Source organism: Furipterus horrens, unplaced genomic scaffold (genome assembly GCF_987537825.1).
Source record: "Furipterus horrens unplaced genomic scaffold, mFurHor1.1.pri manual_scaffold_10, whole genome shotgun sequence".
Lineage (NCBI taxonomy): Eukaryota > Metazoa > Chordata > Mammalia > Chiroptera > Furipteridae > Furipterus > Furipterus horrens.
Window position 1 is genome coordinate 63269311 of NW_028327180.1, and position 13656 is coordinate 63282966.

Consider the following 13656-nt stretch of genomic DNA (forward strand, 5'->3'; position numbering starts at 1 on the left):
TGCGTGCACGCGGGTCTGCACGTGAGCGCCTGCCCGAGTGCGTACAGTCCCGCTGGCGCGCAGGGACCAGCGTACGTGCGCGCATGTCCGCGCGCCTGCGCTGCGTGTGCGGTGAGGTGTGAGCCTGTCCACCCTGAGCTGCGGCGGCGCGGGACTCCTCTCCTCCCTGAGCCGGGAGCAGGGGCTTAACCGTCCAGCAGGTGGCTCCCGGGGCTGCCCACCCGCCTCCCAGCCAACTAACTGCCTGGCCCAGCCTGGGGTAAACCCCTTCCCCCCAGGTCGTCCCACGGAGACCGTGGGAGGTGGAGAAGCTGAGGTCCGAAGTTGTCAGTCTCGTACCTGGGCCGAGTGTGCCGGGCCCCAAAGAGGGGAGTGGGGCAGGTTGGAACTTGGAAGCCCGTCGGCCACCCCCATCCGGCGCCCAGCCCTGGCCGGCTCCAGACAGATTGACTTTATTCATGGACACGCAGGGGCGGCTGTGCCGCCCGCCCGGGACACGCCCACACAGGGGTTGGGGGACTCTCCATGCCACAGTCACGACACACAACGCCCGCGCTTGGACCGGGCAGGCTGGGGAAAGGGGCATGGCATAGCCTGGCTCCTGGTCTGGTTAAAAAAAGGTTCTTGGGGTCAATGTGGGAGTCGGGTGGGGGGCTCTGGGGCTGCCGGCGTTGCTCGGAGAGCTTCTGTCAGGGTGGGGTAGGGAGCCGTCGCTCTCAGTTCTAAGTTTAAAAACACATAGAACATGCTACATCCGCGCAGACACTGGACAGGATGGGGCGGGGAGGAGGCAACACAGGCGGGGCGGGGCTCCCAGTGGCCTTGTCCACGCCCCATGGTTGGACGCCAGTGGGTAGAACAGACAGATGGTCAGACACTAACACAGGCTCCGAGAGGGGTGTCTCGGAGTGAAGGAAGATCTCGTGTTTGGGGGAAGGTCAGCCCTGGCTCTGGGGGGGGGGCGGGGCAGGGACTGGGAAGGGATTGTGCTGCTGGTGGGGGTGGGGCCTCACGGGCCCTTACGCCTCTGGCTCATACTCCTGATACTCCTCCTGCATCAGAGGGATGGGGGTGGAGTGGAGAAGAGCAAAAGAGGAAGGGGTTGGAAACCAAATGGCCAGGCTCTGGGCTTGAGACCCCTCCCCCTGGGCAGGCAAGAACCTGGAAGTTGGGGACAACTGTTCCAGTCCTGGGCAGGGGTGCCTGGGGCCCAGTGTTGCACACCAACTGGCCTCCTTCCATGCTGACACCTCCTGGGCCCTTGGTTCTAGAAAGAGGGAGCCCAAGCTCCCTGGCCCAACCCTACCCTGCCAGGGACCTCCCACCCCAGGTAGCGGTGGCAGCAATCCTCCCGGATGCCCAAAGCCCTGCCCAGCCCTGCACCCCACCTCACCTGAGGCGGTTCCTCATAGCTTTCTCCTTCTGGCTCCATCAGGGGCTCAATCAGTGGTTCCTCGGCAGCTTCCTGGGCCACTTCCTCAGGCTGCAGACAGAGAAAGGGACAGGGCCTGTGAAGGCAGCCGGGGATGCCCCACAAATTCCTACCCTAGGAAGCTCTTGGCTGATTAGGGGAAGGCTAAGCTTTGTTGGCAGTACAACCAGAGTTTCTAATTAAATTGTTTATTTGTAGTGCTTTGGAAGCTGGATGAATGCATGAGGAATGAAATCGCTCCAAATCCTGCTTGAAGCTGGGGGTGGGGAGTGGAGCAGGGCTCTCCATACCCTTCTCTCCATCACCCGGATGCCTCCTGCACTTCCATCATTTGGACTGAATGGGATGGGGAGATAGCATATACAGTCACCTATTTATCCCCAACCCCTTGCGTCAGGCTCTGTGTGTAGGGCACTGGGATCCCAGAGATAACTCTGGAGGCTCCTCTGGGCTGGAGGGAGATGGAGGCTCAGGGCTGGGCTGTGCAGGCAGGGGCTCTGAGCCATCCCCTGCCACCTTCCACCCATCCCTCCCCCAGGGTCCTTTGTGGCCTGATTTCTTCAGCTGTTGCTATTTTAGGATAAGCTGGAAACAACAGCTCAGTGGTGTTGCTTGGATGTGTGAGCTAAGACTCTCCCTTCCCCCTACATCTGCTGCCCAGCCTGGTGTTGACCAGCAGGCACACAAGTGGGGGGCTGCCAGACGCATGGCCAGCCACCTGCAGGGAGCACATGTATTTGCACAAACATGGGATGGAGCAGCTGCATGCACAGACACACATAATAACCTGGCTCCCATGCATGGCTGCACAAGGACACATGGGCTGGTACATGCCTGAACCCCTTGGGGAACCAGTAGGCAGGAGAGCATACCACCTCCTTCACTTCCACAGGTACAACTGTCCCTCCCTACTGGGTGGAGATGAGACTCTTGGGACCCTGGAGGGCTGGCACTGAGGCAGCCGGCCCAGACCACTGTGCACTCCCATTGCGCCAGCCCATCCAAGCAGCTTCAGCTCTTTTGAATTACCTGTCTAGGTGGGCCCTCTGCACAGGAATCTACAGCTCCTGCCCTGGCTTATTCTGCCCAGTGTCCAGACGGGTATACCAAGGCCCAGGAGGTGGAGAAATGTTAGTTTGCTCAAAGTCACCCAGCTATGACCAGAACCCAGGGGAGAAACATAGTATTAAAAATCCCAGCTTAAGCACATCATTTGGAAACAACTCAGAGATCCAACAGAAGTAGAAGGATGTGTGTGCTGTGGCATCATCCCCCACGGATGCTGCACAAGAACCATGGAGACCACAGTACATAGCACGGCTTCCTGTTGTGTGGATGAAGCCAGGGTGCAGAAGAGCATGTGCTTTAGGATAGCATTTATATGAAGTTAAAAAACACCCAACTAATTTGTGGTGGCAGAAGTCAGGGAGTGGTTAGTTATCCATGGAGGGGGAAGCAGGGCCAGGCTGAAGGTGAGGAGAGTCAGGCACTGAGACGGCAAGTGTTGTGAAGGCACCCGCTCTCAGGTCCATGTGAATGAGACCCCAGGGTGAACGCAGCCCTTAAGTTCTGTGCCCCAGGCACCTCCCTCGACTCACCCTAGTCTTGGCCCTGGGGGTAAGGACTGGAAGGGGGTAGAAAGGGGAGCTTCCGACAGGCTGATGTTCTGTGTCTTGATCTGGGTGCTCGTAGCGCGGGGCATTTCCCAGCCTGGCCACTCACTAGCTGTCTGGCGTCAAGGAAGTCACTTCACCGTTGATCCCCGTGGCCTTGGGTGGGAAGTGGGATGGTGTCTCTGCTTTGTAGGAGTGCAGGAGACTTCCGTCATAACATATGTGAGCAGGCAGGGAGGGAGAGACACTCAGGAACACGCACACTGGTCTGGTCACGCCAAAGGGCTGGGGTTTGGATGGTAAATCTATGACCCTGAGCTTCCTTGAGAAAGGAAGCTTGAGGTGTCAAGAAATGCTGTTAGGAGGAAGGTGGCTGGAGAAAGTTGGTTCCGGGCAAATGCCCCTCATGAATAGCCCAGACCTGCCTCTCTCTGCACCATAGCCCCCAGCACAGGACCTGGCACCCTATTGGCACCAAGAGACTCTAATGCTATGGACCTGTGCTTATCATCTCAACCACCTTCTCAGAGAGGCAGGCAGGAATGTGATCTTGGGCAAGTCACTTCACCTCTCTGAGCCTTAGTTCCTGCATCTATAACATGGGCAAATTGTGGTGCTTTCTACATAGGGACATTGTGACATGTCAGTGAGTTACTCCAGGTAACATGTCTAGAGCAGTGCCTGCCCATATAATAGGTCAAGGAATGGGAGCAATCACTGGAAACATAATGATAAGAACTGGAAGTCACAGCTGGTAAAATGCGTAGGTAGGACTTGAACCAGAACTTCTCAACTTCCAGAATTCTGATGGGGAAGGAAGCAACTGTGTAAAATGTCTGGAGAGGAGGGTGGGGCGGTGCCTCTTCCACAGCCTCATGCATACACTCCTGTGGAATGCACCCTGTTCTCCCAAAGCAGATGCGGGAGAAGGAGCCCCACCACCGCAGAGGCAGCGTCTGCACGTGTGCGTGGACAGACATGCAGCATCCCACAGGAGGAGGGATGTCTGTGCAGACAGACGGGCCCACAGAATGCACTGTCACGCTGGTACACCTGTGGTCACACCTGTGGTCACAAGTGCAGGCACAGACCACTCACATGGTCATGGGTCCACTGTCTCTTCCTGGCTCTTTATCAGTGGTTCTCCCAATGGGATCCCTGTATCTGCAGCATCGGCATCACCTGGGTACTTGTTAGAAATGCAAATTCTCAGGCCCCACCTCAGTCCTACTGAATCAGAAATTCTAGGGATGGGGCCAATAGTCTGTTGTATTTTAACTTGGCCTCCTGGTGATTCTGATGCACACAAGTTTTGAGAACCTCTGATCTGTATTATCTTCCATCTACATAAGAGCCCTATTGTGTTCACTGTCTATCTTACAGGCAAAGATTCAGGTTCAAGAGACATGATGGGACCTTCTCAGGGTCACACAATCAGAAAGTAGTGGAGCTGGGACTCAGATCCCACTCTCTGAGGCTCCACAGCTCACAGCCCTTCCTCTGCAGCCTGTCCAAATGGAGGCATCTGTCTTGATGCACCCAGGGATAGCCACCACCACTCCCCAGGGGACAGGCCTGCACAAGCAGCTGACACACGACTCACCCCTCCCCCATGACCCACACCTGCTCATGCCTGTCTCAGGGCCTTTGCATGAGCTGCTCCTACTGCCTGAAGTACATTTCCCACTTGGCTTACCTCTTCCCTTGGGTGTCAGCTCAAATGTCACCCCCTCAGGAAGGCTCTCTCAGCTGAAGTAGCCCCCTCATCCCTTGACTCTCTATCCCATCACCCTGTTGTCTTTTCTTCATGGCACCTATCCCTGTCTGAAATGATTTTGCTTATTGGTTGGCTTTTTACCTTTTCCCACTGAAATGTCAGCTGCATGAATGCAGGTAACTGTTCATTGCAGTAACCCCTAGAACACTTCCTCTCTGGTGTGAGTACTGGTTGAATAAAAAGAAATGAATGGACGAGCAGGCTGGCCAGAAGTGGTCCAGGTCACACCTGCCAGCAGGATGCATGTACTCAGCCAGCCCTGGGTCATGACACAGGCAGCGCCACAGCCACACACACCCTCACACAGACTCATTCTGAGCTGAGTCTGACAGGGTCCTGTAGAAGGTGAGGCAAGGTGGCTTGTGCCCAAGGCCAGCTGGGGAAGCAGGGAGTGTGGTGGCAGGTTTATGGGTGTGCCCACACGTGTGTGCCTTTGCATTCATGCCTGTGTGGTGGGAGGACCGCTCACCTTCAGGTCGGTGGGGAATTCCTCCCTCTTCACCAGGCCTGTGGCCGCTGCGATGTTCCCAGCCCCAGAGAACACAGCTCCTCCCAGGTGGGACGCCTGCTCCTTGGTTTTCTCAGCCACTAGAGCAGGCAGAGGGTTGGGGAAGGGGGTTGGGGGACAGGGTGAAGGAGGCATAGGTGCATCCTCAACTCTAGTGACATAGGGCCTGCCTTTCTGGTGAGGCACCCCCTAAGCCTTGGGGTGACCTTTTCCACCACCCCTACCCCACCCTCTGGAACCAGCCAAGTCTCAGGCTGGGGGAGGGAAAGGGGCTGTGCCAGGGCTGGGCTGGTACCTGAGGCCACTCCTTGCACCACCCCCTCTCGGGTCTTGCTTCCTGCAGGAAGACAAAGGGGCACATTTAATGGTTTTGAGCTGCGGGAATGGAGACTGGCAAGCACAGTGGTTACACAAATGAGTAAAGGGAGCCAGTTAGCGGTGGGCATCCTGGCCCCATCACTGCCTCCTTGGGCCTCAAAATCCCATAAGCCCCCCATCATAGCACGAAGCCTCCCACACTTCTGCAGGACTTCCAGTTCTCCCCACTGTCTGTCCCTCCCACCCCTACCTGATGTGATACCTGCACCTCTCAAGGCTGTCGCTGAAACACCAGCACTGTGCGATACTAGTCCATTTAATTGCCCAGGTGGGAGCAGCTAGGGAGGGCCTGGGCGTCAAATAGGCTATGTATTTGGAAAGGTGCTCCTGGTGCATGACTGCCCACATCCCACCTATGGGCAGCGCCATCTACCCCCCCCCCCCATTTCTTCCCTAACAAGGATGCGAATTCCTTCTTCTGACCAGAGTGGAGAGTCTTGGGTTCTTGAAGGGTCTACAGGTGATGGGCAGGTTGTAGCTGACCCCACACCATTGGCAGGGCTGTCCCAAGAGGGTATTGACTTGGTCACAGCAAGATGTGGGGCTGCTGGGGAAGACAAGGGGGCCTTATCTGAGGTGAGGGGAGCCCTCAAGGGAGATGGGAATCTCCTATCCTGAGGACTTGGCAAGTCAGACAACAGCTGGTAGATGCAGAAATGGGTGTGTGGGCGGGCTGACCTTCCTGGGAGGAGGAGGAGAGGCCCGTGTGGGAAGACAGCGTTCTCACATCTAAGGCCAGCAAGACCCAGGGACAGGGGACATCTGTATGTGCTCATTCCTTCCTCCCACAAACATTTGCTGGCACCGGCTCTGTGCCAGGCCCCAAGCCAATCCCTCACTGTCAGGTGTGGGCACGAGAAGAGAAGACTTGGTGCTCAGGACCTTAAGCTGTGGGGAGAGGACCTCCAGCATCCAGGGGCATGTGGCAAGGGAGGAGGCATCGCCTGGGCCTGGACAGGTGAGAAGCAGGTAGATATGCAGAAAGGAGACTGGAGAGGGTACTCTAGGCACAAGGAACCATGCAGGTAGGGCACAGAGAGGTGTACATTGGGGCCTACACAAAGCACATCAGGGCAGTCTGTGTGCCCGCAGGGATGGGAATGGTGAGAAACAAAGCTGGGAGCAGAGACTGAGGCAGGACCATGCCAGGCTACAGAGAGCTGAGGCTTAACAGGGTAGGAAGTGGGGGCCACTAGGGGCTCCTGGGCAGGGAGGGAGGCCAGAGTGGGGCTCAGCAGGTGTGGGCTCAAGCCTTCTCCCCAACTCCATCACCTCTGCCCTGGCTCTAGTCACCCTGGTCTGGTGGCTACACTACCTTCCAGGGGGCCTCCCTGCAATTTGTTCTGTCCCAGGGGTCAGAGACCTTTCCAAACCTTCTAACTTCTTGTGACAGTTATAATGATACTTTGTCCTGGCCTACAAGGACCCATCACGAACCCTCTCTTGCCCACTCATCCACCCTTTCGTTGCTCTCCAGCCTCCCCCACCCTCTTTTGGCTCCTTATTCTCGGAGCTCAGCGTGACTGTCACCCTCGTCAACCACCCTACCAAAGTGGCCCCTGCCCTAGCCTCTTGATGTCAGATCCCACTATTGGAATGCTCTATATTACATCCCCAGGAGCCATGCAATAGCTGGCACATAGTAGGTGGTCAATAAATATTTTTCAGATGACCCCAAAGCCAAATGCAGCCCTCTTCAGTCTGCATTGGGGACAATTTTACCCACTGCACAAAAGAAAAGCCAGAATCACGGAATGGATTCAGCAAAATGTCATTTCTGGGCTTTGCCTCTCTTCATGCAAATGACCCTGCAGGCTCCCTCTCCTTTCATAGTTAGGGTGAGAGATTTAACCCCTGACATTTGTCCTGATGCCTGCTGGCGCTGCAAGGAGGGGACCCAGAGGAGAGATGGCAGTGGTGGAACCACAGGCACTGGGATGCACTGGGAGACACAAAGAGCCCCCAAAATACAGAAGGGAGGCAGCAAGGGGAGGGAGTGAGGCTCTGGAGTCCAGCTTCAGGTGTATCAGCTGTGTGACCTTGAGCAAGAGAGGCAAAGCTCTGCGAACCCCAGCCCTGGCCTATGGCATGGATAGGAGCACAAGTGAGGTAATTCGTGTTAGGGCATTTCACATAGTACTTGGCAGAGTAAGGGTTCAGAGAAAAGGAAGAGTACCTGCTTTGATCACTTCCCCAGTCCCTGCCCTTTCAGCTGAATCCTACCCTCACCAGTCCTACCTCCTAGTCCTATCTCCCATTCCCGGCTGTGTCCCCAGTGACCTCTGCCCAACCTGCCCCACCTACTGACTCATACTCTCCTGCCCTGACGCCCCCCCTCAATCCCCCGCGCCGTCCCTCTAAGTACCCCGCCCCACTCCCCCCCCCCACTCCCCGAGGGCGCCCGAACCAGGCGACCTGCTAGCCCCGCCCCTCGCCCACCGACGTAGAGGACGCCCTCCTTGGTCTTCTCTGCCGCCTCCGTGACCCCCTGCTTGGTTTTCTCCGCGGCTGCCACGACGCCCTCCTTGGCCATGGACAGGCCCTTCATGAACACGTCCATCCTGGCGGCCTAGGAGGGCGAATACACGGGCATGGTGCGCTTGTCCACCCTCACCCCAGTGCTTCCCGAGGGACGGGGCTTGGGGAACTCCCCTCCCTCTTGAGACCGTGGCGCCCTTCCGGCCCGGAGCCCCCTCCCGCCTTTCCTGGTCCCCAGCGCGAGGCCACAGGGCCGCTGCGAGTCCTAGCGTCCTTGAAACCCGGGGACGCGGGAGGGGCCAACTGCCTCGGTTATCCAGGGCCCCACAACCTGCAGCCCCGCGGAACCGGAGTGAGGGACTCAGCGCGAAGCCCCGGAGCCTAACTAGACCACACGGCAGTGCCACACGCCCATGCACACTAACATACTCCATGGACACGCTCACGTGCACACAGGACACGCAGAGGTTCAAGCGCGCACTGACACTCCGACACGGACGTCCACACGGCCACCCAAGCAGTTGCAGACACACGTACCTCGGGGCGCACACTGACACGCACCCACCGGCTCCCTCTCTCTCCGTTCTCCAGCCCCTTCTCCATTTCACCCAGTCCACTCTCTATCCCCAGTCCTTGCCGGGTCTCGGCTACCGGAGCGCGGCCACCTCACCTGGATGCGGGGCCCGAGCTGGGGATGGAGCTGCGGCTGCGGCGGGAAGACGCAGGCGCTCAACTAGGCCGGGCTAGGGGGGTCTCGGGGCAGGTGGGGGGATCCGGTCGTGGTCAGGCGCTTAGGCTGGCCTATAGCAGGCGGAGCGCGGACCCTGAGCCGGGCGCAGCAGTGCTCTGGCCTTGGGTGCGTCGCCTTCCACCGCTCGCGCCTAGAGCGCTGCTCTCTTGTGCGCTGGGTCTCCTGCTTTCTCTCCGGCGCTGCGGCAGCTCTGAGCTCAGCGCTGCCTCTGGCGGCCGCCCCGCCCCGTCGGCCTGACTGACAAGGGGGCGGGGAGGGTGACATCTCCGCAGAGCCTGCTAGCCTCCCGAGCCGGCCTGGGGCTTGCCGCTGGAGACACCGGGAGTCAGACTCAGGACTGGCCCCCAGAGACCAGTGTGGAGGGGGAGACAATGCAGTATGCTAAGATCGGGGAAGAAATAGACCCCACTTGGAGTTCAGATGGGTTTGAGTCTGTGGAACCTTGGGCTACTCAGTTTTCCTTTCTGAATGTTTCCTCTTCTGTAAAATACAGACGATTCATTGGAGGAACGTTTTTTGAGCGCTTAGACCGATGCCAGGATGAGACAGTGGAAAAGGAAAACAAGGTTCCTGCTCTCGAGGAACTTACAATGGTGTGTGTGTGTGTGTGTGTGTGTGTGTGTAGAGATGGGACACAGGAGAGAAAATTTAAACCAAATAAGATTATTTCAACTTGTGAGAAGTGTTATGAAGATAATAAAATGGCAATGTTACAGAGTGACTAGCGGAGGGGTGCTTGAGACAGAGTGGTCAGAGAAGGCTCCAGGGCCAGGATGGGTGAAGGCAGGATCCATAGAGAGGGAACTGCAAGTGCAAAGGCCCTCAGACAGGACTGTACTTCAGAACAGATAAAAAGCAGTGCAGCTGGAGAGTCAGGAGAGAGGGAGAAGGAGAGGGGCAAGACCAATTTTGCATGGTTATGTGGGGATTGTCAAAATGGTCATAAAATTCCAGGCACACATAGGCCCTTAGTACTATGACAGAATTATGCCCAAGAAGCTGGGACCCCAGAGGAAGGGGACTCTGACAGCTTAGAGGAACCAGTGAAGGCTGTAACAAAGGAGGTGACATGTAAGCTGGGCCTCGTGGGGGAGGAAAGATTTCATCTGGTGGACAAGGGAGGAAGAGAGTGCTAGTCTGTGGATACAGCCTGGGCAGAAACACTATGGCTGGAAACGCAGGGTGTGTAAGTGACAGGTAACAAGGTGAGCAGCCAGCAGCCAGAGTGTGCAGGGCCTGGGGAAAAATGTTCACAGGTTGCTGCTAGAGCTGCAAATTGGCACATGCTTTTTGGAAGACAACTTGGCAACATTTACCAAAGACAGAAATCATGCTCCTTTTGAGGCAGCAGTTCCCCCTTCCAGCAATTTATCCCTTGTGCAAGTAGAGACATTTGTGCAAGGATGTTCACTGCAGCAGGCTTTCTTGTAGCAAAAAACTGAGAGGAATCTAAATGTCCATCTGTAAAGAATTGGCTAGTCAATTGTGGTACATCAGCTTGGTGAAATGCTATGTTGCCTAGAAAGGATTATCCAGGCCCATGTGTACTGACACGGGCACCAAACTGGAAGGTGTAGGACAAGCCAATTTTGATTCATAGAAAATCATATATGAGAGGTCTGTCCAGAAAGTATCCAGCAATGTACTAAGAAAAACAGAAACATTTATTGAATAAGATACAGGATACAGGAAACATTGTACATAAGACAATGACGCCTCAGTCCCCTTCAAAGTAGGCACCTTGGGACCTCACACAGCTCTTCCAGTCTCCATCATATTTTCCTGAATCTCACTGATGGTTTGAAATCTCTTTCCTTTCAAAGGTGATTTTAGTTTTGGGAAAGGCAGAAGTCACAGGTTGCCAAATCTGGGCTGTAGGGAGCTGATTTCACCTGGATGATTTGATGTTTCACCAAAAGAACTCTATATGAGACATGACACATGAGTGGGAGCATTGTTGTGATGGAGCTGCCTATCACCGGTTGCCCATAGTTGCAGCCTTCTGAATTATCCAAATAGTTTCCATGGAGGAATGTTCAAGCTTAGTGCAAAATCTGATGAAGATTCGTTGCTCTACTTGTTCTGTTATTTTTAATGCGACAGCCACACAGTACACTTGCTCACTCAACGGCATCTACTGCCCCCACTGACAAGTACAGTGAAGTCATCATTGTTCACACATGCACATTCCAGTTCACTCTCCTTGGCTGCCAGGTTACATTGATGTCGCTCAAACTGTTCTCATTATATGAACAATGGTTGGACTTTTTCTGGATAGAATACCCTGGCTGGTTTGGCTCAGTGGATTGAGCGTCGGCCTGCGAGCTAAGTGTCGCTGGTTCGATCTTCCAGTCAGGGCACATCAGAGAAGGAAAACTCTGATTCCAAAAAACCTCCGCTGCCTTGCGGCATACCTCTTCAGGGGAAAGGCTAAGGGAGTAAACCCCGACAGAAAATCCGGAGCCGGAGTCCCTAAGGCGGTTTGACGTTGTAGTCAACACCGGCAACTCCTGCGGCGCACCTGAAGCCAAGCTGTATTGACTCCGTCTTTCCCTTGGATCCTTCAGCTGCGAAGAGAGGGGGGGTCTGCTGCATGGGCAACAGCAGACCCTCCATATCACCCTGCCCAGGCTCTGTAGCTTCAGCTTCACTGGAGAGGATACTCCAGCGTCATCGCAAGATGTCGATTCAACACGGGAGGAGACAGATACCGTGTCACTCCCGAGTCGGACTGCACAGCCATTCTCGGCGGTGCAGATAGACTCTTAAGAAGCTACACCATCGTCTCTCGAGGCTCTGTAGCTTCAGCTTCACTGGAGAGGACACTCCAGCGTCATCGCAAGATGTCGATTCAACACGGAAGGAGACAGATACCGTGTCACTCCCGAGTCGGACTGCACAACCATTCTCGGCGGTGCAGATAGACTCTTAAGAAGCTACAGCATCGTCTCTCGAGACGAACGGCTGCCGACGATACAGGAGTAGTAAAAGTAGGCTTACAGTTGTTAATACATGAAACAGATTATTCTTATATTATTATTTATTAATTATTGTATTATTTATTTGTATTACAACTGTAAACCTAGTTTTGCTCACCCCTGTATAAACTGATCATATACTATATTTGTTACATAGACACATTATATATATATACAAATATATACAGAATTACTTAAACTTGGATATATAGAGAACACATCTGCAAGGACTTCCAATAAAACCTATGTTTGAGAGATGCCTCACACTCTGAGGCAGAGCCTGCCTCCTCCTCTAGGAGCTCCCAGGGCTTTCCCAAGCTTCCTTGTAGCCAGGACCTGTGACCTCAGCCCCAGAAATCCCCCCCCCCTCAAAAAAAGAATGTACTAAAGAGAATGGCTATAGAAGAGGAGGTGGGAGAACATGGGGAAGTGGGTGGGAGGAGAGACCAGTGGAGGCAGCTGGAGCAGAAAGCATTCTCTTAGGAGGCTCAGAACCTACAGCTAGTGTCAGAGCTGCAGGGGAGGAAGGAGTCTGCTCTGGTGAGGACAGGTGGTGATGGTGGTGGCAGCTTCTGCCAGGGACCACATGCAGCAGTGTCACTACTTCTGGGAGCATTCAGCATGACAGGACAAGCTGCACTGCCCATGCCCAGCCGGAGCACGGGGAGCTGTCCTCGTCTGCACACCACTGGATTTGGAGTCATTAGCATGGAGGTGGTGGCTAGAGCTGCGGGAGACCATTGCCCAGAGGAGTGTGGAGAGTGAGAAGAGAGGATTCAGAACTTAAAACTCAAGTCCAGAATCCAGGGGCACTGCAACCTTCAGAGGCAGAGAAGCCTGGCGAAAAGACTGAGAGGGAGCAGTGTAGGGAGGAGAAGCTGGAGAGTGGAAGCAGGGAAACCAAGGGCATGAGAGGACAACTGATGAATGCAACAGAGGGGCCAAAGCCAGGAATTGGGAAGCCCTAGGACTGGCAGCAAATGGGCTGTTGGGGAGCTGCACAGTGGGGGATAGGGCTGGGGAGCCCAGGAGGGAAGGAGAGTCCAGGGAAAGAGGCCAGGAGAAAGTGACATTTGAGCTGGGTTTTGAAAGATGAGAAGTATCTTACAAGTGGTGGTGAGCATTCTGGCAGAGGATCTGGCAGGTGGGAAGTTCAGAGTATAGGGTACAGAAAACAAGTTACATTCTGAATCAGGTGAGAAGTTCATTTGGCTGCTAGTACAGACGCTTAGGCAAAGAGAGTGTTTTTAGTCTTTCACTTAAAGAAGCCCAATGGGCCCTGGTTGGGTAGCTTCATTGGTTAGAGTATCATCCCAAATACACCATGGTTGTGGGTTCAATTCATGGTCAGGACATACACAAGAATCAGCCAATAAATGCATAAATAAGTAGAACAACAAATCAATGTTTCTCTCTCTCTCTCTCTCTCTCTCTCTCTCAAATATAGCAATAAATAAGGAAAAAAGAATTATCTAAAAAAGAACAAGTCCAATGAGAGCCAGTCCACAGTTTGTGTAATGACTCCTTTCTTCCTGCTCCATTATTCTTAGTACATGGATTTCACTTTCAAGGCTACTTCATGGTCCAAAACGATGGCTGCAGCTCCAGCCATCAAGTCTACACAAAAAGCAGGAGGAGGGGAAGTAGAGTAAAAAGAGCACCTTCCAGTTATCTATCTTTCACAAGGAGTTTTCCCAGAATCCAATCCAGCAACTTCTGCTTCTCTCATTGGCTTCTCTCT

The 13656-nt window shown here is 54.6% G+C and overlaps 1 protein-coding gene across 1 annotated transcript; it reads right to left on the bottom strand.

The window, feature by feature from the left end:
- Positions 1 to 436: 436 nt before the first annotated feature.
- SNCB (synuclein beta) lies at positions 437 to 9150 on the bottom strand. The gene is made up of 6 exons (XM_090287932.1): positions 8857 to 9150; positions 8148 to 8277; positions 5626 to 5667; positions 5292 to 5410; positions 1394 to 1483; positions 437 to 1052 (listed from the first exon to the last, which is right to left on the bottom strand). Exons 2-6 carry the CDS (start codon positions 8266 to 8268, stop codon positions 1020 to 1022), a joined length of 405 nt encoding a protein of 134 aa, XP_090144058.1. The 5' UTR covers positions 8269 to 8277; positions 8857 to 9150; the 3' UTR covers positions 437 to 1019.
- Between the last annotated feature and the right edge of the window lie 4506 nt (positions 9151 to 13656).

Coding starts and splice junctions, on each gene's coding strand:
- SNCB (XM_090287932.1), bottom strand. CDS start 8,268: ATGGACGTGTTCATGAAGGGCCTGTCCATGGCCAAGGAGGGCGTCGTG. Junction 5,411..5,625: donor GGTGCAAGGAGTGGCCTCAG/GTACCAGCCCAG, acceptor TGCCTGCTCTAG/TGGCTGAGAAAACCAAGGAG. Junction 1,053..1,393: donor GCTATGAGGAACCGCCTCAG/GTGAGGTGGGGT, acceptor CCTCTGATGCAG/GAGGAGTATCAGGAGTATGA.